The sequence below is a fragment of the Mesocricetus auratus genome, unplaced genomic scaffold (genome assembly GCF_017639785.1).
Source record: "Mesocricetus auratus isolate SY011 unplaced genomic scaffold, BCM_Maur_2.0 Super-Scaffold_100003, whole genome shotgun sequence".
NCBI lineage: Eukaryota > Metazoa > Chordata > Mammalia > Rodentia > Cricetidae > Mesocricetus > Mesocricetus auratus.
The window spans coordinates 81,481,368-81,507,721 of NW_024429188.1; the positions used below are offsets into that span (position 1 = coordinate 81,481,368).

The window sequence follows — 26,354 nt, forward strand, 5'->3', positions numbered from 1 at the left end:
GGAAGTTTTAAAACAAACACAAATAATGAAAAGGAAACCAAAGTTGTCTTATTTATACTTTAATATGATCATCTTCCTAAGAAATTTTAAAATGTATGCAAAATATATCAGAATAAATAAACCAGCATTTTCCCTCCTATTTCCATCTCAAGTCATCTTTAGACCCTGGTGTAAATTTCACTGTCTTCACAAGCCAATGCTGTGTATCAGACTATGAGAATACATAGTAATATGGTTCATTTATAGATGCTACAGAACTTACCTGAGAATTAAGTGTTAACATAGCAATTGTTCATGCAAAAGAGCTATGTTCCATTAGAAGTATTTAGATTCTTTAAGATCTGACTGGGTGTCCTCAATTAGTGGAGGATTTCGTGTTTATCTCCCCTCATTCAGAGAAAACTAGCCTACAGCATTTTCAGATATAAATGGACCATTTATTCTGCATCACCTTTCTCAAGGTTTACGGATCATTGTGGAAAGGGGATGAGCGATCTAGCATCAGAGAATGAATACAAAGACCTCACGATGGTTATGACAGTATACACAAACCCTTTGCAAACAATAAGGCTGCTATGGTTTGAATACTGGTTGTCTCCCAGAAAATCATGTGCTAGGAGCATGGTCCCCAGGATCAGTGTTGAAGTAAGGGAACCTTTAGGAGATGAGGCTTAGCGGGGTCACAAATAGATGAATAATGTTTCAAAGGACCATTTCAGACCTTCCAGGAGCAGATTAGTTCCTACTAAAAAGCAGTCTGTCATAACTGATCAATCTTTGCTCCCTTGTGTCCTTGCACCTATACCTGATCCTTTTGCAATTATTCAGTTGCTTTTCTGCTTCTCCGCCATGTCTTGATATGTTCAGTTGACTCTTTTGTCTTTATACATTACCCAGAAATGGATGATCTGCTAAAGCAACACAAAATCATCTAAGACACAGGCTAGTAATCCTTTCCTAGAAGACTGATGAAAAGATAGTTATGTGGATAGTAAATGCCACATAGGAATTTGTATTGGTCAATTTTACATGTTGGGAATTTCTAGGACTTAGATTAAACCTTCCATGTTACTTATTTCCCATAGATAAACAGATCTTGTAAAGTACTTCACCTGTTCATAAATCTCACCTTCACAAGATGGTAGTCATTATTACCACAATCCTTTATCCTTATAAGTGTATCATATATATGCTAAGAACTCCCAATTTCTAAACTTGAGACTGGATTCCTCAGTGATGTGCAGACCACTTCCTTGACTTTAGCATTTAGGCTACACAGAGGCATCTCACAAACATTTGAACTGAGTTTCCCTTTTTCTTCTTCCCATTCCAACCACAGCTGTTTCTCCTCTTGTCTTCCCACTTCTTGTCTTCGCACAGCAAACCTAAAACCTTCTACACTGATTGAGAATTTTTAAATACACAGCTATCCCTCACTATCTACTGGAGATTGGGTCTAGGAACCCATGCAAAATCTACAGATGTTCAACTCCCTGACTTTAGTTGAATTAGTTCATTATTTATACACATTATGTATATCTCAATCATTTCTAGATTACTTATATAATAGAATGTAAATTTTATGTAAACAGTTACTATACTGTATTATTTGTAGAAAAATGACCAAAATGTACATTTGTAGTACAAGTGAAGTTTTTATCAAATTTAATTTTCCATAGTTGGTTGAATCTAAAAGTACAAAACCTAACCTGAGGATGCAAGGGACAACTGTATTTCTTCATTTCCACCATCTCCCTCTCACTCCCTTCCTTCCAAGTCTTCCAGCAAACACTCCCCATCAAGTTCATGATCTTTTAAAAGTTTTATTGTTTTATGCATGCTTATGATATATGCACACATACAGGTGTATATATGAATTAATATATAAATGCAACCTCCCATTCATTTAGTATTGCTCATATATATATATATATATATATATATATATATGTATATATATATATATATATATATGTTTTGGGGGCTGATCATTTGGGACTGAAGGGGTGGAGCCTTGTGAGATTTTCTCCATCCATTCTGGCATGTCATCTGGTGTTGATGAAGAAAACTCTATTTGTAATCAGTTTACTATTTTGAGATAGCTGATGCCTATGTTTTTATTTTATTTCTACCTAAGCTAAGAGTATCCTACCATCTGACATGTTCCACTCTTGCCTCCACCTTCAACCGTATTCTGTGCAACTCTGTCAGAACCCCCTTTCTAGGATGTAAACTCCATTGTCTCTCTCCTTCACAAAATCATGAAATGGCTTCACACTGTAGGTAGGATAAAACACAAAGTCCTATAAAGTCAGATTGCTGCTCACAATCCTTCAGTTGTTTGTTACACTCCTTGTCACTCACTCAGCCTCAAGAATTCTGATCTTCCAGTTCTTCAACATCTAAGTCATCCCCACGTTATAGAATACTGTCTTTTTCTGTCTGTAGAACTCTCTTCTTCCTGAAATTCCCCTGTTAATAATACTAATCTCTCAGTTTCCTTCTTTAAAAATATCACAGTTTGTTAGGGGGGGTCTTCCCTAATCTTTTCCCAATTGAAATAAGAATGTCCTCTATTATTCTCTCTCACAGAAACTGTCTTCCTCATCACAGCAGGGAAAACACTATAATTTGGCACCACAATAATCACTGACCCTTCAAGAACAGATGAAAAACATTTGGATCCTAGCCTGAGAACGGAAGTGTCAGGAAACTTGGACTGAGTGATCAGTTTCTGGGCCTCCTGTTCCTTGTCTTTAACTTGAAGAGGTGAGACCAGATTTGTTCATGAAAAACTATCACTTGATTATGAAAAAAAGCTAAGGTCTCTTCCATCATAGAGATTCCATTATATTAAGGAAAACAGGTGATCAAATAAGAAGACCAAATAACTATGTGTTATGTGCTAAAAAAGAAATCCATATATAAAAATATGCTGGTGAAGGACTTTTGAGGTTGTGCTCTCTCTCTCTGTCTCTCTCTCTCTCTCTCTCTCTCTCTCTCTGTGTGTGTGTGTGTGTGTGTGTATTGTGTATGCACGTGGAAAGGTGCATCCATGTAGAGGGTGTAAATATGTGCTAATATGTGTTGTGTTGAGAAGTCAATGGTTGGATTATCTTCATCAATCATTCTCCATTTACTATTCTTGAAACAGTGTTTCTTCCCTGTATCTGGAGCTCACCCATTATCTAAGAATACTACCCAGTGAGCTCTAAAGATCTGTCTGGCTCCACGTGTTGTCCATAGTACTGGAGTTGCACATGTGCATGGCTATGCCCAGCTTTTTACACAGGTTCTTTGGATCTAAACTCAGGTTCTCAGGCTTACATGGCAAGCACATTATCCATTGAATCAACTCCTAAATCAGAGGTCATAATATTTAATAACAGCAGCTCAAACTATAATAGCTAAATCTCTTTTTGTTTAGATAGTCTATGATCCTGTGTAAAAATAGGCTGAATTTTCCAAGCACTATAAAGGGAGTTGATATTTGATTAAAACTAATACTCAGCTAGACATTCGTGGTACACGCCTTTAATCCCAGCACTTGGGAGGCAGAGACAGGCGGATCTCTGTGAGTTCAAGGCCAGCCTGGTCTACAGAGAGGTCTACAGAGAAGAGTGTCAGGATAAGCTCCAAAGCTACAGAGAGAAACCCTGTCTTGAAAAAAACAAACAAACAAAAAACTGATACTCAGTTCTTTGTTTATTTGGTGAAAAGATATGTAAAAGTTTTTTTTCAATTTTTATCAGCATAATACTAGTATATAAAAGCAAACTCACAGAGTTGTCTGAAGTACAAAATATGATAATAAATATAAAGTTTATAGTATAATCACCATTTTGATTATATATAACCTTTAAAACCTTTATATTATAGATAATAGTTATCTCTGCTGGTAACGTTGGGAGATATTAGGGCAGGATATATAAAAATTATGTTTTAAGTGTTTTTTCTTGTGTTATTTTTTATTTAATATTTAAAGTAATAGGCTTCGTTGGGACATTTCCTAATGTATATGCATCAATATACTTTGCACTTAATATCCTAATCCTATCTTCCTCCTCCCTGCCAGTCCTTCTGTTTCCTGCTTTCAGGTTACAAACATCCCATTATCATTTTTGGCTCTTTTTTCATTCCTTTTAGACCTCCTCCTCCCCCCCCTGAAAATTCTCTTTTTAGTTTTATTTTCTTCACACAGGCATCGCAACACCTATATTCAAATCTTGGTTCTACATAAGTGAGAAATATATGATATGTGTCTTTGTAAGTTTGGTTGATTATCTCCAGTTTCATCCATTTTCCTGAAAATGTCAAAATTTTGTTGTATTTTCATGACTGAAAAACTCCATTGTGTTTCCATGCCATATTTTCTTGTTTTACTTTTTATTTCATTTTTATTTGCTTATTCATTTTGTACCTCATTTTCACTATTTATTCTTATGTTGATGGATATTACATTGATTCCCTTTCTTCTCTATTGAAAATAGTGCAACAATAAACATGTGGACCTGAATCAAATTGTGATTCTATTAACTAAAAGCTCCATGTTCTATTTCCTTTTTGCTGTCCTCACTGGCTATAATATAATGCATGAAATATAAGAAGTTCTCAAAAGCATCTTTATTCTTATTAACATTGCTTATATTCTGCTCCAACTATACAAACTAGAAGATAATATGAATTCTCAGAATAAATCTCTCACTTTCTGTCTCATTCTTTCATATTCCTCCTCAGGTAAATGATGGAAAATAACACATACCAAAAATTTGTCTGCATGCCAAATACTTCAAATTTTTCTATAGTTAGTTTATCTACAGTGGCCAGGATAAACATGTATAGATTACATATAGAAAGAATTAAAGAAACAGAATTTAAAAGCTAACCCCGAGAAGTTTAAAAAGGTAAAGGAACACAGACAAACCCACTGCCTCCTACAAGGTAATATATGAAAGACGTGGGTAAATGCCATTAGTCAGAGCGGACGCTCCAAGAGGTAAACACTTGAAGCCAGGTTTCACATAAACCATCACTGCCATTCTGTCCATGCCACCTTACCTAACTGAAATTGATTGGAGACATTCCCGCATGTTTGCATTACCTCCGGGCTGTTCCATCCTAAAGGATATAATGCACAGCCTGAGCTTATCAGCAACCCTGGAAAGAAAAGCACACACACAGGTAGAAAAATAGAGCAGTTTTCTGTTGTCCTAACATCTACTCTGGACTGCTTCACATTAAATTCTTCCTCCCCCATTCAAGTCTGACACTTACCTCTAAATTGCTGCATTTCTCTTATATTGTCAATTCAGCCAGATTACTGTGTCATTCCATAGGTGGCATGGAGTGTGATAGATAGATAGATAGATAGATAGATAGATAGATAGATAGATAGACAGACAGACATATAGATAGATATGGAGATAGATGGAGAAGTGGACAACTCATAAAGGCAGAATGATATAGGAAATTAATTAAGATAGATTAATTTACTCTTAACAGCCACTTTTTCTTTCTTATTCATACAAGTTCTTATTATGAGGCCTATTCTGGTATCAACCTCTCTATGAAACTATAGAGTATAGCTACAAACTGTATCCATGTAGAGGATGCTTCATGTAATAAACAAGGTACTATACTCCTTCTTCTTCAAAATATTATTTCAACCAAAACCCAAGCCTTCTTTGGTTTCTATGCCCCTATAAAAACTAACTTTGACAGTCAACTTGGTGGATTTTAAAATTACCTAAAAGACACACCTCAAGGCATGTCTGTACGACCCTTTCTCAGGAGGTTTAATTGAGATGGGCATAAGTACCCTGAATGCAGATCATACCAGTTATTCTCTGTGTTGGCATGCTAGACTGAACAAAGAGGAGAAAGTATGAGCAGTCAAGTTCATCTCCCTCTGCTTCCTGACTACAGATACAATGTGACTTCACACTCCAACAACCTCTTCTAGCTTCTTATTGTGAGCCAAAATAAACTTGCTTAAGGTTCCGTAAGTTATTTATTCACAGAAACAAGAAAAGGAATTAATAATACCACATTCACTTATCTCCCTCCCATTGGCATAGGCCTTTTGGTCATTATAGGGAAATGCGGTAGAACTTTAATAAAATCCTTACTCTACAAAGCACAGTTGTAAGTCTGGGTTTACTTGCCATCACAATGTCCTAGGAGCATCAGATTCACATTTTATAATCCACAACCCTACCAGACCTTTAGTTGCAGGAATTTAGAACAAACATTGGTACTTGACACCAAGTGAAATCAAATTAATTGGTTATCTAGTAATGGGTGCCACTGTAGCCAGACCTCCAGAAATAAGCATCACTAGATTTTGAATTCTGAAACGTTTAATTAACAAATACTGGTGCATAATGGTAGTCTAGGTACTTTTGGAACCTAATGTAGGAGAATTATGTTTCAGGCTGGGTTACTTGGCAGGGACTAGGCTGACAGCTTATGGAGATCATGTACTGAAATAAAAAAACAGGATAAACAGTCAAGAAAAAATGATAGAATTGCTGATATAATTCACAGATAGCACAGACATTGGAAAAAATAAGACCAGGAGGTAGAATCAGTCTCCTTGACTGAAATCTGAGGGTGTTAAGCAAAGCAACTGGTAGAGCAAATGATTATGGAGAATAGTGACCTAAACCAGACATATCAGAGACAAATCCCTTACTGTTGATAAAACTGAAAACATAGAAGGCAGAATCTGGTTCCTTTTGATAGGTATCTGTTCCCAATTTCCTAATGTTACGTATATTCTCCTTTCCCACTGAGAAGGCTCAGTGAATCTGTACTATTTTCAACCAAAATGGCCACACCTAAGGGACAAGGAAAGGACACCTGTAACAAATGTGCTGACAGGAAGCAGGAGACATGTAGAACACAGGAGCAGATGTGTGAGCATTGGTGATTGCATGGCCAACGGGCAAGTTCCAGATTCCTGGTGTCAGCCAAACAGTGAAAGGAAGGCTATGCCATGAACTTCTGGCCTCATTGTCACTTTTCCTTCTTTACTCATAGATACTCTAAGAAGTTCAAGAAGCCTACTTTGCCTGAAGAAGGTCTCAAATTGAACAAATGAGTTTGTCTGGCATATGGCAATCAGCTTTTCTCTGTCCTCAGTGAGGCTACAGGGGAAATGAAGGATCTTAACATATAGTAGAAAGGATTTAAATACAGAAAGAGGAACTTTCCTGACAGACAGTACTAAGTATAGAAAGTTAAGAAAGGCCCAATTAAGAATTGAATCCCCCTTTAATGGAAAACTTAAAATCAGAAAGAATTCTTACCTGTCTCATAGTCTTCCAGGAAATGAAACTTGGCTACTCAGAGACCTTTCTCGACTTTGGAATTTATCCAGTGGCAATAGAACAATACCTTTTCTTTTCACCCTAATTAAACTGAAATGCTGTAATATGAGACAGTTCAGAGTACCCACAATGGGTAGAGACCAGAGTTAAAAGGAAAACTGAGTCCTTTCTTGTTGCCATAGGAATAGTTACTAAACAAAGAAGTTGGGTGTGGTGGCTCTTGCTAATTCTAGCAATTTGGAGTCTGAGACAGGAAGATCATCATGACTATGTAGCTTGGGCTACATAGAAGTTCCAGGCCAGCCTTAGCTACAATGTAAGATCCTATGTCAAAGAAAACAGACAAAAGGAAGAAGGGAAGGAGGAAGGGAGGGAAGGAAGGAAGGAAGGAAGGCAAACAGAAAAGAAAGACAAACTGAGTTTTCCCATGCTCTCTAAGGGGAGCCTTTGGAAGGAATTTCCTCAGCTGGGTTGGGAGATAATGTGGATATCTGGTATAGCCAATAGCATCTTTTCTATTCTAAGACATTATGCTTATTTTTAAATTTATTTTGTATTTTTATTTTGAGAGTTTCACATATAAGTACTATATGACATAATTTCCCTCCTTGCTCTCTCCCCTCCAACTCCTCCTGTCATAGTCTTCTGCATAGAAAAATACCTTTAGGCTGGAGATATGCCTCAGTGGTTAAGAAAAGGCCCTTTAGATATTATGTCTGCATTCCCGAGATTATGCAGCAGGTCATTTAAAAAAATCACCAACCATTACAGGCTCTACTATTCTAGAGTTCACTTTTTAAAAATGACTTTTGAGAAGACAAGCTGTACCCTGCCTTAGGAATTTTACAAGCATGAGATCTGGACAGACAGGAAAACCTGACACCTTAAGAGAACAAGTTGTGGAATCTGCCTAGACCTCAGTTCAAAGTTCACCTGATCTCAGACAAGCTACTTGAGGTCTCTCTCTGCCTTGGTTCCCTCCATTTTAAAATGGAAATAATAACAGTATTATATCCTATGCAGACATTTCAATAGACAACGAGATTAATAAATATCAAGTGACAGATACTAAAAGTACTCAACTAAGATTTGTTATTATTAAACAACTGACTTTCCTCATGGTTCCTATCCCAATTTCTGACCATCTTCCTCTGTCAATCACTTCCTTACTTTGTCTTCATAACAAACATTTGAAAAGCCAAAGGTTGAATAGTATTCCATTCAAAAGTTGCCAAATTGAAGTCCCTATCTTGCAATTTTGCAGAGGTAACTAATGACAGACCAGGGGTCTCTATAAGGCACAGATCCTGTCCCAACACACATACAACCACACTCTACTTGGACTACTTCCCCAAGGCCCATCACTCATACTCTCCTGTAGATGGTAAGTATACTAGAGTATAGACACATTTCATGCGCATATTTGATTTGGGACTGACACTTAGTCTCAACACATTTTATCATAGCTGGAAAATTTTATCCTGGAGATACACAATAAAAAGAAAAAAGAAAATCACAGGGTAATCCTTCAATTAGATTTATCCGGAACAGTTCTCCTTCTCTATTTGGGATTGTAACTAACAACAGGGAAGTCATTTGCCAGTGCTGGAATCTGAACTTTCCAAGACAGTGGCAACTGATTAAATATATATATTTGATATTTTTTCAATGTTATTTTTTATCATTTTTTATTTTAATTTTAAATAGCTTGTTTTACATGTCAATCCCAGTTCCCTCTCCCTCCCCTCCTCCCGCACTCCCCTTCCCCCCACCCTCCCACCCTATTTGATTTTTTTTTACTGTCTTTTTGTTTTGTTTTGATTTGATTTGCCTGTTTTTGGTTTTAGAGGTTTATTTGAGAGAGAGAAAGAACAAGAAGTTAAGTGGGTAAGGAGTTGGGGATGAGCTAAGAGGAATTGGGAAAGAGGAAGGAACATGACCAAGGTATATGTAAATTTTAAGATAATAATTTAGAAGAAAAATTTAAAATAAATAAAAATGTGCACTTGGATATATACAAGATGGACTCTAAATCAGCATACCACAGAGACACCTGCACACACATGGTCAGTTGCTGCACTAGTCAGAGCAGCTAAAATATGAAACCAGTTTAAATGTTTATCAATTGAATGGGTAAAGAAAACATAGCACATATACACACAATGGGATTTTATTCAGTCATGAAGAAAAACAAAATCATGAGACTTAGATGAAAAATGGAAGTGGAGATCATTAGGATAAATAAACTAGATACAAAGACAAATGCATTTTTTCTTCACGTTAAAATTTAGGTACGTAAGTTTTTAAATATATACATGGGACAAAATGGAAGTGGCATCTATGTGGGGAAAGAAAAGGGTCTAAAGATAGAGAGGAGAGACAAGGTAGGGAAGTATACAAAAATCATCATAGTGAAATCCATTCTTTTTTGTGCTATTTCATGTAAAGTAACTTTGATGTTATTAGTAGAAATATGTGGATTCTTGAGTTTTATCACCAGGTGTTTAAATGCAGTTCAGGAATATGCATTCTTAAAATTCTCTGTGATGTAGATGTACCTGCTTTTGGTGGCAATATTAAGAAACATAACCATAATTGCAAAAGCAGGTGATTTGATGGCATGGAAAAAATAGTTTAAAATCCTAGCCCTGCCACATATTAGTTGTAGCTCTGCTTTGCACTACCACAGTATGTTCTTGCTAACTAATACTTTTGGTGCCTTTCTAACCATAAGACATCTGCCCCTACTGGGTATGATGGTGTGCACACCTTTAATCCCAGTACTCAGTAGGCAAAAGCAGATGGATCTTTATGAATTCAAGGCCAGCATGTTCTATATAGCAAGTTCTAGGCCAGTAAGGACTATGTGATGATAACCTATACAAAAGATGTAGCAGGAGGAGAAGGGGAGAAGGAGGAGGAGGAGGAGGAGGAGGAGGAGGAGGAGGAGGAGGAGGAGGAGGAGGAGCAAGGAGGAGCAAAGAGGAAAGAGGAAGAAAATGTATTTCAACTTAATTTCACACGCCACTAAGAAAGCAAAGGACACCTTTTGGAGTGTATTATCCTCTCTCCTACTGGGCAGATCAGATGTCCAGTGGGCTACTATTGCACCCCCCCTTCTATTGTAGCAGCTAACACAAAAGCAAATATATTACTGTAGTCTGAGTTCCCTGCACTAACAACAGAGAGGCCTGGGTTGATCAGCTTCAGACACTGCAGCAGCCTCCACATCAAAGCAAACCGTCTCAGGAGGTAAATAATCTAACACATGAAATACTCCCTTTAACTAACTTACTTCTGCCCCAGACCCTCAGTCACCCAGAATGATTATTTCCCATAGCCAAACAACTGTATAACCCTCCCTCCAGCACATATCCCCAGTGGGTTTGTGCCTAGTGTTTATTTATGGACAGTATGAGCCTTCTCACTGGTTATTACAAACCTGCATCATCCTTCATTCCCATCCATAAGTGAGCAGCCATTTAGCTAACTCCAGACCACTGCCACCAAGTCCTCTGCCTTTCCAATCAAGATTGTTAGGAAGGCATGAATGCACTATCCTGAACAGAAGCATGGTAGATACTAAACGTTTTTAACTTGTTCAGAGTATTTCTCTCACAAAAATCTTGAGAAAAATATGACTCTGAGAAATTTACAAGCCTGTACTCTGAGTATATCTGTTTTCCTTCTGGTTAGTCTCCATTCATTTGACCTGATATTCTCTATAGGATAGTTTATATCTGCTAGATATGTTGAAAGATCAATGGAGATTTCACATACAGAAATTGAATTAGATCTGGCCTTTGAGTAATGAGTAAATATTCACAGGTAGAGGTAATTACAGAAAAATGCAATTCCGTGAACAAAAGTGAGACAGCCTTAAACACTCGGGAATCTTGCTCACAACCTTTGCAGTGAAGACCTGAGAATGTGATTAGGGCATGTAAAATGCTTCAGCTACACTGTACTATTGTAATTTTGGGCTGTGTGTATGTTTGAAACATTTTGTGGTATATGTTTAAAAGTAAACCAGCCTGAGAGACTATGTGAAGATCGGATAACCAGAACCCTGGTCAGCACTTCAACACACAGGAATCTGCATCAACAAAAAGTGCAGGTACTTCATATGTACATAATTCATAGTCTGCTCTGAAAATCAATATGCTAGCATTTAGTTCTAAAAGGGAAACAAGGAAAAATTAAAATCATCCGTGAAGACCCGAGAAGGCTCAACAGGTAAAGGCGTTTGATGCCAGGTCTACTGACCACAGTTCAATGCCCTGGACCCATATGGCAGAATGAGAGAACCAAGGGAACTGAGTTCTTCAGGTTGTACACACATACACACACACACACACACACACACACACACACACACACACACACGCATGCATGCCCACACAGAGAGAAAGAAAGAGAGAGAGAGAATAAACGGAGTGTAAAAAGTACTTTAAGAGCCCAAACTGGAAGTTAGAAAAATTTAAGTCAGTTTGCTACTTGACTCTTGCCTGGTAGGGAAACCTCCTTGGCTATGATTTACAAACCCCATAGAGTTGCAGGTAGATTAGATTGTGACACACTTTGTGATACTGTGGCAATAAGGTAACAGTAAATGTAACAACCCCAGTAACTGATAAAATGTCTGAAGTGATAGAAATGCTCATTGCCCTAATTTGGTTATATGTATTGAAAGATAGCAGCTATCAGCAAGACAGTATCATTCCTGAGATCAGGTTCTCTGTTATCTCACTTCAGTGCCAACGTTCTTTAAACTAGTAGCGTCTATTGTTGTAGTCTTCCACATAGAAATGTACTCGTGACTGTCTGGGCGTGTAAAATTCTGTCCCTTTAACAAAAAGTAAATGTCCAAGGCAATGGGTTGTTTGGAGGTTTGGAAAAGGCTCTACATCAGAACCATTGGGGATATTTGTCAAAACTCAGAGCTTTCCACATGTTGCTGCATATATCAAAATGGAAAAATAAACTGGAGAGTTGGAGAGTTTTTGGTCTTTTAAGCATTCCAGGTGATCCCAATACATTTTCCGTCCTAGAAAGATTCTTGGCTTACCTCAGGTAACCTGATCCAGCATCTTACACTTTCTTTCCTGCCAAGAAGTTCCTCATATTTACTTCTCACCTATTCTTTCATTGTTTAGTTCTCACTGAAGAGAAAGGATAATTCACAAACAGCTTACATATGTATACACAGGGGAATGTGAGTAATGGTTGTTTCCTTGGGGATGGAGGGCCAGCTGGTTGGAAACCTCAGCATCCCCAGTGTTGAAATAATCTCCTGGCCAGATGTTTCCTTCACTGGTTGGAACAGGGCACAGAGGTCCCAGTGCTAGACTCTCTGGACTCTTGCTTGGCCAGCTGGATCAGCTGCAGGTGGAGCAAATGGGACCCAAGGGCCCCATCAGGTCACCTTGCTGAGTATGAGTCAGACCAGCAGCTCTTTATTTCTTCCTGTCTCTCCTACTTCCCACCACTCATCTCTGTGGGCAGCTGCCAGAGCAGGGAACAAGAGTCAGGCAGGGGGAGGAGGGATTTCTTAATGGATCCTCCATCTCTTCAGTGGTTTGGGGTCTGGCAGAGATAATCCAGACCTGAAACAAATTGGCTCCTCCCCTGATGTCTTTCGGTTAATGCACGAGCTGCCGAGAAGCAGTCAGGCTCAGGGCAACAAAATCTATTTCCCCTAGCAGCACAAGAAGAGCAAATCGAACGCCCACAGCTCTTTCTCTTCTTATTTATTAACTAATTTGTTTGTTTTGTTTATTTTTTATCTGTCTACTATCCATGGAGCTCTCAATGTGGCCTATGGTTGGTTTCCTTCAACTGACAAAGCCCCCCTCTCTCTTTCACGGGGGCTTTGTCAGTTGAAGGAAGTTCTAAAGAGCCATAGGAGTAGTCAAATGCCAAATGAATCCTAGAAACTCTGGTGATTTCAAAACACTCTTCCCCATCCCTTCACATGGGATACACCCTTAACTGTCACCAGTTTCTACAAAAGAGGCCTGGATGACTGCTATATCTGTCTGGTTTCAGAAAGGGAAAATGCAGAAGTCCAACTGTCTATTGCAATATCATTCCACTGTCTGAGGATAATCCTGATATCACATCCTTGCTCCTTTTTCCTTAAACTAGTATACAATGTATTCTGTTTCATTGTGATGTCTTCAATTATAATGCATGCTGATCTTTTTCAACTATTCTCCACCCCCTCCTAGCCTTGTCCACTTCCATCTCCAAAGGTCTGTGCACTTACATGTCACACGCATTCAGTTGCCCTCCCTCCCTCTTTCAGCACCTCTTTTCCACTCCCTCCCTTCTTGCTGTCTTCTTTCTCATTTTATGATCTACAGCCACACTCACACATGTGCATGCGATATATGTATGTGTGTTCATGGACACAAATGTGTATAGATAAAAGATATTATCTGTGCATGAGAGAATATGCAGCATTTGTCTTTCTGAATTTGGGCTTTCTTGTTTAATGTAAATTCCATCTATTTTTCTGAAATTTTTGTTATTTCATTTTTCTGTGCAGTAGAATAAATTTTTGTGGTTACATACTCACATTTTCAATATGAATTCATCTGTTGCTAAGAATCAAAGTTGATTTTCTTTTCATACTATCATGAAGACCAGAAATGATATATATATATATATATACATACATATATATATATATATATATATATATATATATATTCTAAGCTTATTTCCATAGTGGTCTCAGCAGTCTGAACTCCCACTAGCTGTGAATATGAGTTCTTTTCCCACATCCTCATCAGTATTTACTATCATATGCTTTCTTGATGATCGCTGTTGTCACTGGGGTGAGATGGATTCTCAAATCAAATTTAGTTTGCATTTCCTGATGGCTAAGGACCACTTTAAAATATTCATTGGCCATTTGCATTTCTTTTTTTTGAGAACTGCCTTGTCATTTCATTAGACCATTTATTGATTGATAATTTATTTGTGTATATGTATGTGTTTCATTTTTTAGTTCTTTGTATAGTCTATATAATAACTCCTTGTCTGAAGTATAACTGACAAAGAATTTTCTCCCATTCTGTAGGCTTTCTAATAGGTCCAATGACAGGATTTTTTTTAGCTGTGCAGAATTTTTTTTTAATTTCATTTAGCCCCATTTACCCTTTCTAAGACTATTGTAGATGACACTTTATTCTTGACTTCAAAGATACTAAACGAGATGTAAACACTGTAACTATATCCCTATGAACAAAAGTCTTAGGGAGCACAGAGTGGCAGAGTCATTTGAGGCCTAAATGTGATTTACTTTTGACTCCCCAAATGATACCTGTCACCCAGCCAAAGTTCTGTTTCAGACATCTCGAAGATATCAAAATCCCCATTATCATTCCACATCTTGCCTCAAAAATTTTCTTCAAATCTCTAAATCTTGTAGATGAGACCAATGAAGATACAATATACAGAAAATCTTGAATGTTGCAAAAGTCTCAGCTGGGCTCTAGAGAAGAAGTAAGCTTGAAGGAGAAGGAGCTAATAATGCAGTTTTATAGAAGCTGATGCTAATTTCCTTCCAGTTTCTGCCACTTACAAGCCCCCTAACTTTCCGCTGGATGCTCTTACAGATGCAAGCAAAACTAAGTTGTCACTCTTCTGACAGAAAGATGGTTGATCAGAACATAATAGATGTAAATTAATGTCTGGAATAGAGCCAGGCAGTGGTGGCTCACACCTGTAATCCCAGCAACTGAGAATCAGAAGCATGTGAGTCTACAGAACTAATTCCAGGACAGGCAGGGATACCCAGAAAACTCTGTTTCTAAAAACAAAAACAAATAAACAAAAAGTCTTGAAAAGAAGGAAAAGATGGAAACTAACCCAAATCGCACATGTTCACATTATCCCAGCAGAAAGCAATCACCCCCTCTTTCTCTCTGATCAGTCAACTTTCACTTGCTGAGGAAATATGTTCAAGGAAATGTTGGGTTAACTTTAGAATTCCCACAAATATAAGTAAAAATGAGCTGAAGACTGATTTGTGATACTCATGGAACTCTCCAAGAGAAATCAAGTAATTGGTTTCTCACAATGTTACCAATGTGTTTGGTTCCATGACATTCAAAAGGAATCAAATTCTACTTTTCATGTCTTCAGAAAACTTTTTGGCTGCAAAAAAGGAGAAAAATTAAGACACACGAGCAAATAGAACATAGCACATATGTGAAAGATTCAGAGTGAATCTGAGTAAAGAAGGAACTAGAAAGCCAATTGCTTCTCAGTGGCAGTTTTTCCCTGAATTTTAATAACCAAAGTTTCTCCAGACGTAACTAAATACTCTTTGTGGGAAAAAATATATAGAACCAATTCTCTCCTATCATTACTCCATTGAGAATAATAAGTTCACTACCATCTTACTCCAAGACCACCTAAATGCAGTCAGTCATTGGAGAGAAGAATGAAATGCAGATATGAATCATATTTCTAGTGAATATATTCAATAAAGTGAAACACAGAAAAATTCATCTCATTTGCACAGGCAGGCACAGGTCCATGTCATTAAACAACTGGAATCCAAGCATTCTGACCTTTCTTACTACACTGTGATACTACTAGAATTGATTATGTCAATGAAGTAGATGAAGACTCCAAAACATGCAGGAACAAACTTCAACATTAGGTTCTACCAGTAGTTCTTCTAATGGCCCCATGGAACATACAAAATAGTACAAATATTCACATACCTTTACCTATCTAAATTTATTTTTTATTCTTGATTCAAATTAAGCTAATCCAATCATCTTCTTGAAATATTATATTCAGCTTTGCATTTTGCTCTTTTTAGACCACCCTCTAGCTACCTGTATCCCAGGATGACTGCACTAAAATAAGGGGAGGCTGAATAAGGCAAAGAACAAAATAGAGTAGGTCAGAGCCATAAGAAATCTGGGTAAATTTATTTAATGGCTATCAGATGAGGCTAGTTTTGGGTATAGACCAAAAGGCATTCATGTGTAGTCTGTCTAGAAAATAAACAGCATTTTATTACTATTAGAGGTCTATTTCTTTGGTTAGGATATTTAGTACTTGTGTGTATGCTTATCTGCTTATTGTCTTCTGAGATAACTACCAAAGAGAAAAGTTCATGATCAGTAATATTATATTGGACTATTGTGATGGTTTTGTAAAGCAGACTGGATATGAGTCTTTTAAATTTTTTGCTACATTTAGAGGTGTTCTATTGCATACACTCTAACTGTGTAACTGTCAACTATTTAATGAAATATATTTTTGCTTGGCATTGTTTTATTGTTGATTGATACATAACTAGAAGAACTAAGGCACTTACCATTCTAGTTTATAGATTTAGAAGATAAATAATGAAGCACTGTTGACTACAGTCTTCATACTGAGCTGCAGAAACATAATGTATTCTTCCTATGCAACTGTATTTTGGTGCCTATTGATCAATCTCAAGCACCCTACTTCTATTGATCACTGTTCTTTTGTCTTCTACTCTGACATATATTTTAGACAAATTACTATGTAGATACCCTGTAAGTGACAAAAAGGAGACAACACTATTGATATCAACTCTGTCTAGTATCTTATTTTGCTGTGAATTCTCAATGACTCATTCACAGCTTTAGATTCAGAGTAGAAGAGATGAGAGTGTATTTTACCATACTGCCATATTCCCTACTTCTGGCACCCCAAAACACCACAACCTACTCAATCCCTGAGACAATCTTACCTCCTACAAACTGTGCAGCTCCCATGCAACGCCCCATCATTCTAGAGATGAGTTCTTCCATACAGCATCCTAGGACCGCAGCTAATGCCACCAGGAGCAGCAGCGCACAGCCAGCACCTGTCACAACTGTGCACATTTGCCATGCCAGGCTTGGTATGGCTGTGAAGCTGGCATAGCGCCCACATTCTTCCACCATGATCAGATTGTGCCCATCTCCCCGCACAGGATAATTGCATCTCCTGAATGTGCTGAATGATACTGGCTTTCCAAGCTGTGATCCAAACAGCCAATAAGGAAGGAAATAGCTGGTAGAACTGGCCACAGCAGTAATTAGGGACAGGAAGGCCCAGAAGGTGCCTACCAGTGTAAGGCTGCTCCTCATGGTCTCAGGATTCTCTGAAAGGATGGGAAGAGAAGATTGCTCACGGCAGCAAATGTGACAAGTTACAATGTAGGCTTCACTGGCCTGTTTTCGTCGTCGGGTTGGCAGGTCCTGGGACTCATAGGCGTACCATGTGGCTCTTGCTTCTGGAGGACATCATTCTCTCAAATGTCATTTGGATCTTTGTGTGATATTGCTTTCCATCATCCTTTTCCTTCTGCCTAGTTCAGGGTTCTGTAGTCGCTAGGCTGCAGTGGAAGAGTCACAGAACTGAATTAGTGACTGCCATGGCAATCCAAATGGAGCCTCATCAGACCACTTATTAGCCTTGACACACAATATGGAACCAATCATGCGACTGGGGATTTCAGTTAAATGACTTTGTGACACAGTTCTTCAGAAAAATAAAGACAAATCCAAGTTACAGATTTGCCCCTATTTTAGAAATAAAAGGGGAGTGTACAATGTCTCATTTTGATTTAGTGTGTCCAGCAGTGTGTGTGTGTGCTTTTCTCAGAAATATCAAAATGAAACTGGTAAGATAAAAGTTGCCTAGTTTTGTACTGTATATCTATTACTGGATCACTTCCCACACAAGAACTGAGAGACAACTTACCAACCAGCAGCACTTATACCTAGACTAACTACCAAGAAAAGCATCTACATCCTTTTCTGGGTACAGTTTAGAAAGCTTCTCATGTCCCAGAAACATATCAGAACCAGCCTTCCTCTGGGGAAGGAACATATATCTAGGTGCAAGGGCCTTTCAAAATCCCCTTTGGAACAAGTAATCTCAGATTCAGGATACTGGCTTTCCAGTGCTAGTAGACACAGCCCGGCTCACAAATGACTTTCCCAGATTCCTCTGTCAAAAATCCACCACTTCCTTTCCAATCCATTAACCTGCCATTGCTTTCTGGCTAGTTCCTCTACTAATGCAGCTAGAGACCACACTGTAGCTTAAAACCTTGTAAATGTCTCTAACAGGCAGATGGTGGAATGTTTGAGAAACTTCTCACGGATTCACTACTACTGCTTAGAATTTAAAGTAGTGATATTGGAAAGGGGGGTGCAAAGCACTGGAAATGTAGGGACTATCTGAATGAAGCCACCATAATGCCCATTTGGGAGACCAACAGTAGCAAGCATTACTTATATTTGGGGTGTCAGGATCTATCTGTATGTGATTTCAAAAGCATCATCACGGAGTGCTTGGCACAGGGTAGGCATTGCAATACATGTTTGCTTAATGAACTTCTTTTTTTTAAAAAATCATCCAATTCCCAGACTGGCAGAGATTTAATGAATCACTCAATTCAGTCTTCTTGCTTTACATATGGGTGAGTTTGGCTCAGGAAGCAGGAAGTGATTTTTTTCCAGTCACCACAGTTACTAACCAGACTCACTGGAACCAGAAACTTGATCTGCAGATTACTAGTCCAGAGTTTGGGGACCACGCAGTGCTAACTTGCCCTCCCCATATCATTTTACAGATGTGACCATGTGGAGGAAGTTCTTTATCCAAGAGGAAAAAGATAGGATAAACTAGGGTCCAGTTATTTGTTTCCAAGTATTATGCTCTCTTTTCACTCCTTTGCTGATACATATGTGTTTTGTGCAGGAAGGAAGCCCAGACCATAAATTGCAGGTGCTTACTTTGTAATGTTAAGGTTTGAAAAAGAAGTACCATGATCTGGTCCCCTGAGAATGAGGCTTTCTGCCTGAGATTTGGGAAAATGAAAGAAAGATGTGGTGAGGGATTGAAGGCCAACAGGGAAAGGAGTGGAACTGGTTTGAGTAATTGCTTTTAGAAGGCAGGTATCCTTTACCACAATGAGGTAATGCTTCTACTTATTGTGCTGGAGATTGTAAGAATATGAGAAGAATCATCAGTGCTCCATGGTGGACTTCTTTCCTAGACCAGATGGGGAGAAAGAGAAAGCTAGTAAACAGCTACTGAAATTATCATCAATACCTTTTCTGGACCCATTATTTCATGTTTGTAAGTAATAGCCATCCAATTAGAAATAAACAAACTGAAAGCCAGAAAACCAAATGATTTTCACAAGGATACACAGTGATTCAATAACGGTTATCATTTCTTACTCTCCTACCTACAACCTTCTCTTCTTGCACAGTGTTACCCCAATAGAATTGTAGCATCATCCTATATTATTACACGTAAATGCCTCCATGGTTTCATATTCACAAAAGTACTTCAGAATAGGGTAAGAATTACAAGGCAAGACAGAGAAGCTAAGAGGAATGTCCATTTCTTAAGACAGTATATAACAAGAGCATTGGCTCCTTCAACCCCAGCACTTGTAGTCTGAACGAATGTCTCCCATTGACATCATCACCTTAATGACAAAAATTCCAGTATGACAACTGGTAAGAATGTTAGAGAACATAAGGCAGAGAAAGACAGTAGCATCGGTGAGTAATAGTCAGACTGTGGTAGAGGAGAAACCCAGCATAGTAACCCACACCTAAACTCACAAGTACTAGAGAGGGTAAGGCAGGGGAGTTGAAAGTTTAAGGCCATCCTGGGCTACACAGACGGACACTATTTCAGATATATACAAATAGATAGGGTGGGAAGATTCTAAGGTAACATTAACCTAATCTGTGAAAAGTAATACTATTAAATGACATGTAATACTACCAAACATTGCCACCATGATTTCATTTCAAAAGTGGAATTGTGAAGTCAAGGTGTAGGAAGTCAGAACCTTACATTTTAATATGAATGTATTTAGCTAAAGAAAACTCATTGTCTTGTAGAATTTAAATTAAGTACTTTAAACTTTGGAAAAACTGGATTTCTTTATTTCCATTAAGACTTGAGTAAGCAAAAAAGCTGCCTGGGACTAAAGGGTTTTCTGGAATGTGGGATTTCGTTATCCGTGATAAATTCAGAAAAGTACAAAACCACCTCAGATAAGATGGTCACCATATTTAGAACTAGAGCATCATCAATGGGCAGCGGGTTGAGAATTACTGCCACTAATGGATTTTCTCCATGACTCAAATGATATGAAGTTAAAAGTGACTGAGAAATTCAACATTGGAAAGATGAAATTTTGCCTCATACCTCTCTGAATCATGGACTCTTGTCCTTACCAGATCAGTTTCTGGGTTGCTTATTATTTCTGGAGCACATAATAAAAGCAGGCCTAGCTCTCCCATAGCTGAACAGAGTCAGAAGTGCATGTGGAGTGTGTGTACCCACATTGCTGCGTGTTCCCAGTTGACGAGCAGGAAAGCACAGTTTTGCAACTGGTTTTCAGTTACATCGCCTGTAACAGAGTAATCCCCTTTATGACAGCCTTCTAAAGCAATCCAAGTTCATTCCCAGAAGCTGCTTAAGTCATTTTATTCTCACTCCAATAAATATCGCAAACAATGGCATCCTTCACTGTATCCTAATGCTTCATACACTTCGTATGTGCAATACCTCTGTTTCCTTGCCCCAAACATCTAGCCATAGAGACATGTCACATTTTAGAAATCCAGACATCACCACAGTGCTTCCATTGGCCCAGCATTGATAGGTAGAGCATTCACTTTGGTATGATGTGTTATTTTATTAGTATATTTTCCATCCCTCAAATGAGTACTTTCCTTCTCTCTATAGAAACTGTTGCCATATATTTTTCTTAGTTTTTGCTATCACATGTATCTATTCTGATGTGATCACTTGATGTCAATTAAATAAGAAACAGTTTGTGCTTATATTTTGCATAGTGGGAAAGGTAAGGCGACATCTTCACCTCTATCTCATCTCTTCTCCAGTCCTGACAGAAAAGCACTCAAATCTTTCTCTTCACACTGGAGCACATTGTATAAATTCTGAGTTAAAAATAAATAAAACAGTTCCCAAGGGCAGCAGTATTCACACAAAAGAGACTCTGAGATGCAGGTGCTAAGGCAAAATTAATGGCTGCAAGCATGATTATATGAGAAGTAGGTTTATTGCAATTAGTGTGAGTAAAGGAATATGAAAAAGTCTTTCTCCTCAGCTCCTAAACAGAGTGTATTGCCTACCTGCCAATTGGGCTACATGTAAATCTTCTTCAGTATTGACACATTCCTAGAAAATGATCAAGATGTGCAAACATATGTGTCTCATAGGTAAAGTTCTCTTGTATCAGGCTGACTATATAGTCAGTCTACCCCTTCAACCACTTTCCTGTTTAAACGTAACCTCAAAAAAAAACCCTCTACCATGTCTCAATCTTTCAATCTTTTCCCAACTACCTTTTCTGCCACCTACATTCTTAGAAGGTTCTTCTCCACATTAACAACTACTAAAGGTCTTCTGTGCTTGACTCCCACTCAAGATGATGTCACTGCATGGGATTCATTTTCTACTAGTACCTTTGTGACTCTAAGAAAACCTCACTATTTTTGACCTCAGTTTTCAAGATTGCTGAAACTCCTTCTAGTCCTCCCACCACACCCATTATCTCTCTTTTTGTCTGATATAGAAAGAGTTGCAAAACCGGCTGTGTTGGGTAACTTTGTTTATTTGCTTGCATATCATCATCTTTAGGTACTGATCTTTATGAGAAAATCCAAGGCTAAATCCAGGAAGCAATAGAGGGAGTAGATACAGTGAACCATTTATTGGAGGTAGTTGTTCTGATATAGTAATGACCTCTGAACCTTTGCAGCATACTCAATCAACTTAATAAAAAAACCTACAGGGTCACCTCTAAATAATAGAATTAGTCATGTAGATGTGGGGAGAGTTCACACACACACACATACCAGAAAAACCCCACTTCTCAAGAGTTTGCGGTTGAAAAGGTATCAGGACCATGCTGGGGAAACCCACAGAAACAGCTGGCCTGAGCACATAGAAGTTTGAGGACCCCAGTATGACAGCTGGGGAACCAGCATACGATAGAACCAGGCCCCCTGAACATGGGTGTCAGTTAGGAGGCCTGGGAAATCTATGGGGTCTCTGGCAGTGGAACTAGTATTTATCCCTAATGCACAAATGGACTTTGGGAGCCCATTCCCCATGGAGGGATACTCTCTTATCCTAGATACACTGGGGAGGGCCTAGGCCCTGCTCCAAATGATGTGACAGACTTTGATGATCCCCCATGGAAGGCCTCTCCTTCCTTGGGGAGTGGATGGGGCATGGAATGGGAAGGTTGGGGGGTATGGGACGATGGGAAGGAGAGGAAACTGAGATTGATATGTAAAATGAGATTGTTTCTAATTTAAATAAAATTAAAAAATAGTTTGAGGTTGAAAATGTAAATACTGGGATGATCTTCCCAAATTTCATATGAGCTTCTCCTGACCCTGAAATGCTACTTCCTGAATACCCATCTGTCTTATGTTTTACAAACCAGCAAGGAATCTAACTGGACAGGTGGGTTACTGACCCCATCTTCACTAACCAATTGGTTATATAGGGAATCTTCCACACACTATCATCTAGTTCAAAACTGCCCCTCATCTGCTCTTTCAAAAGAAGGATAAACCTTATCCACAAGGGAATAACTAGCAAAGCATGCATTCTCCACTCCCTTTATGTTCATAACTGAAACCTGATATTGCTGCACAATAAACTTTTATTCCATGTCGTCTGCTAGAATAAAATGCCTGCCACCACAGCTGAAAAGAAGGCAGACTTTCCAATCAGTTCAGAATAGCTGGGATGCAGCATGGACCATCAAGAAAACGTCTCTGATATTAGCAGTCTCTAATTCCCCTGCATCAGAATCACTCTAGATGCTCTGCCAAGGTAGAAATTGTGAACTAACTCTGTCTGTCTCTGTCTCTGTCTCTCTCTCAAGATTCACTGAATTTGAGTTAATGAGAATTTGCGTTTTTAAAAATCATCAGTTCATTCTGATGTTAACTCATGACTGAGGAATACACTTTTAGTGGAAATTAGTGAGATTTTGGAGTCAAATTTGATGCAGACACCTGAGACCTGCCCCTGAAAGTTGATGTGAATATGGGGGAAATCACCTCAAATCTCTGAGTTGCTTTTTCATCTATACTGGAAATGGTGGCACAGAGTTCATCTATACTGGAAATGGTGGCACAGAGTTCAATTGAAGCATACCATACATGCTGTAGCTGACACCAGGGTCAGTATCAATCATACTTTGTTCTACCAAAGAAGACAGCATTGTCTCATAATAGAGTTAAGTTGATGTAACTAAGATATAAATCTCCTCTACCCTCTAGTCACCCGCAGTCCTCCCCCCTGCCCCTCTTTGAAACCTCTCTAACAGTTGTTGCTCCTGGACTTCTTAACTTTTTCTTTCCCACTATAAAATGAAACTACTTGGCTAAGTTCTCTTTGTTAGCATAGATTAAAGTTTCTTTCAGCTTCCTTGTAAATGCTCACATAGTAGGAACTCATAAACAGTTTCTGAATAAATGCCACGATGTAACTCCAGCCCTACTGGTCTCAACATCTGCATTTCAGTTTAACCTGATTATTGTTTCAATCCTGTAATTTCAATTTAGGCAAGGCTAAGACATTAACCTACCACACTGGGAAATCAGATCCATTTTTACTTGGATAGACAAGTCAGAACAAAAACCCTCCCTCTACTCCCAGAGAAAGTCTGGTTTTCCTCTCCTCAGGTTACCAACTCCTTTGGGGGAAAGCAGCTAACTCTTAACCCTTAGGCCTTCAAACCTTGTCTATAAGAAATAGGAATCCAGGACTGATCCCTCCTAGACTGTGCAAACAACCAACTATGAGGAAGTAAAAATACACCAGGATGCCCTTGGGAAGAAAAACAGCTTCTCTGAGCTTTGACATGAAAGGACAGGAAGCCCGAGAAAGGAAGCAGCAAAGAAGGGTTAAGCAAGGGGAGAGCAGAGCAGGGATTTTTTTTTGTCCAGCTGCTTCAGTTGCATTTGGCCAAGATGCATATTTACCTTCTAACCAGGAAGGCTGCTTGGCTTGTTCCCTTTCTTCTGGTTCACACTGGAGAAGAAAGAAAAAAAAAACACTTCTCCTCACAGCTTGTCAGACAGAGATGGGAATCCCAGTTGCTCTTTGCAGTAATGCCTGAAAACCTAGCTTTACCTTTGGGGGAGAGGGGTGGAGTCCAGTGTAATGGGAATTAACTCCAACTACGCTGGAGGCTTCAAACTCAGCCTCTGACATGCAGGCACTTGAAGCAGAAACCAGCTCAGCAGGGCACTGAGCTCTCACTCTGTCACCTCCTACCTCCTGGCTGCCAAGTCAGCTCCTTCCTCTCTCTCTCTCTCTCTCTCTCTCTCTCTCTCTCTCTCTCTCTCTCTCTCTCTCTCTCTCTCTCTCTCTCTCTCTCTCTCTCTCTCTCTCTCTCTCTCTCTTTCCCTCTCTCTCCCTCTCTCTCTCTCTCTCCTCGTGTGTGTGTGTGTGTGTGTGTGTGCACGCGCGCGCACGCATGTGCATGTGTCTACACCCACTCTTAAACTGCATTTCTGTGGCTCATTTCCTGAATGCCAGGTGAGGAACTGGTGCTCCCCTAACCTTTTCTCTAAAGCTCCAAATAATCTCTACCACGGGGATTGGATAGTTGAAAGAAATTGAGAGAACACATTCACCATTAAGCAAAAGTTTCCTTTAACCCTATGTCTATTGTTTTGGGAAAAACAACACTCCAATAGAGAAATCTTTGACTTCCAAGATGTGAGGTAACCTCTAAGAAAAACCTGAGGACTGGAGAGATGAGTATATGTATAAAAATGCTTGCTGCACAAACCCGAAGACCTGTGTTTGATCCTCAGAACCTGCTGTAGAATGAGAGCACGGACACTCGAAAGTTATCTTCACAACTCCACATGCATGCTGTGACACACATGTGCATGCATTCATATTCATATAGCATTCACACAAACAGGAATAATAATGCATAGAATTAAAATTAAAAAAAACAAAATCATGAAGAGCAAGATGTGCTGGCTCACAACTATAATCCCAGTATGCAGAGACTGAGGCAGGAAGATCGCAAGTCCAAGGCTAATGTGAGTTACATAGCTAGGTTATGGAGAAAACAAAACCAAAGCTCTTACTTAAGTCATACATTGAAATAGTAGTAATACTTTTTGAGGTAGTAGTAAGTCCGTCCATCAGTGTCGAAGTTATCTAAAAGCACAAAGAACTTCTCTTTTCTCCCTGGGAAAAGGACTGAGTGATCTGAAGATGAATAGCTTCTCTGAAACCCTGCTCCAGCCTAATGCCATCACTCTCTTCTTTGAGTGTCCCTAGCACACTGCGTTTATTTTTGGAAGCTTGCCATCATCCCCCTTGTACACTTTTGCATATGGATCTTCTTTCCCCTTCTATCTAGATGCCTTGAAACAATAAACTTAGCTCAAAATAAGTTATAAGGAGGATGGCTTAACAGAGCATCCTTGACTGATCCAAAATACAGGTGCTTCTACGATGACCCTATTTCCTTCAAAGAGATGCTCTAAAAGCAGTCAGTCTTGTTTTTCTGCATCTTACAGCAAAAATACAAAAGGAAAGGTAAATGACTTGGTATATTCATTGTGCTATAATTATTTAATGAGCCTACTAAACTTTCTAAACTGTCTGCCTGGATACATGCATAAATCCTGCCCTGTCTTTTATCATCTATATTCATGCACACATTCATTTATCAAGCTATTTCCCGTCAGCAATTTTTAACCATTTTTTCTTCCCCAACCCACTGATTAACCACATTCCCATCTGTAACAAGACCTTACTGAGGCAATTCCTGGAGGGAGGGAAAGCTGACATTCTGTAATGTTTGACTTTAGGCAGTGTAAACTTATCTGAATTTTTTTTTTGGTTTTACGAGACAGGGTTTCTCTGTATTGTTTTGGAGGTTGTCGGTCCAGCCCTGCCTCGAACTCACAGATATCTGCCTGC

At 38.8% G+C, this 26,354-nt stretch overlaps 1 protein-coding gene across 4 annotated transcripts in view; it reads right to left on the bottom strand.

Annotated features, from left to right (window-relative positions):
• The window catches only part of Lhfpl1 (LHFPL tetraspan subfamily member 1), a 44,034-nt gene extending 19,348 nt beyond the window's left edge, over window positions 1-24,686 (bottom strand). For 2 of the 4 annotated variants that reach the window (XM_013122306.3, XM_040744523.1), the window contains exons 1-3: window positions 24,386-24,525; window positions 17,083-17,712; window positions 5,059-5,157 (exon numbers count right to left, since the gene is read on the bottom strand). In XM_013122306.3, the coding sequence (XP_012977760.1) occupies window positions 5,059-5,157; window positions 17,083-17,464 (481 nt within the window). In that variant the 5' untranslated portion in view covers window positions 17,465-17,712; window positions 24,386-24,525. The other 2 variants (XM_040744521.1, XM_040744522.1) reach the window with 2 other exon arrangements.
• Between the last annotated feature and the right edge of the window lie 1,668 nt (window positions 24,687-26,354).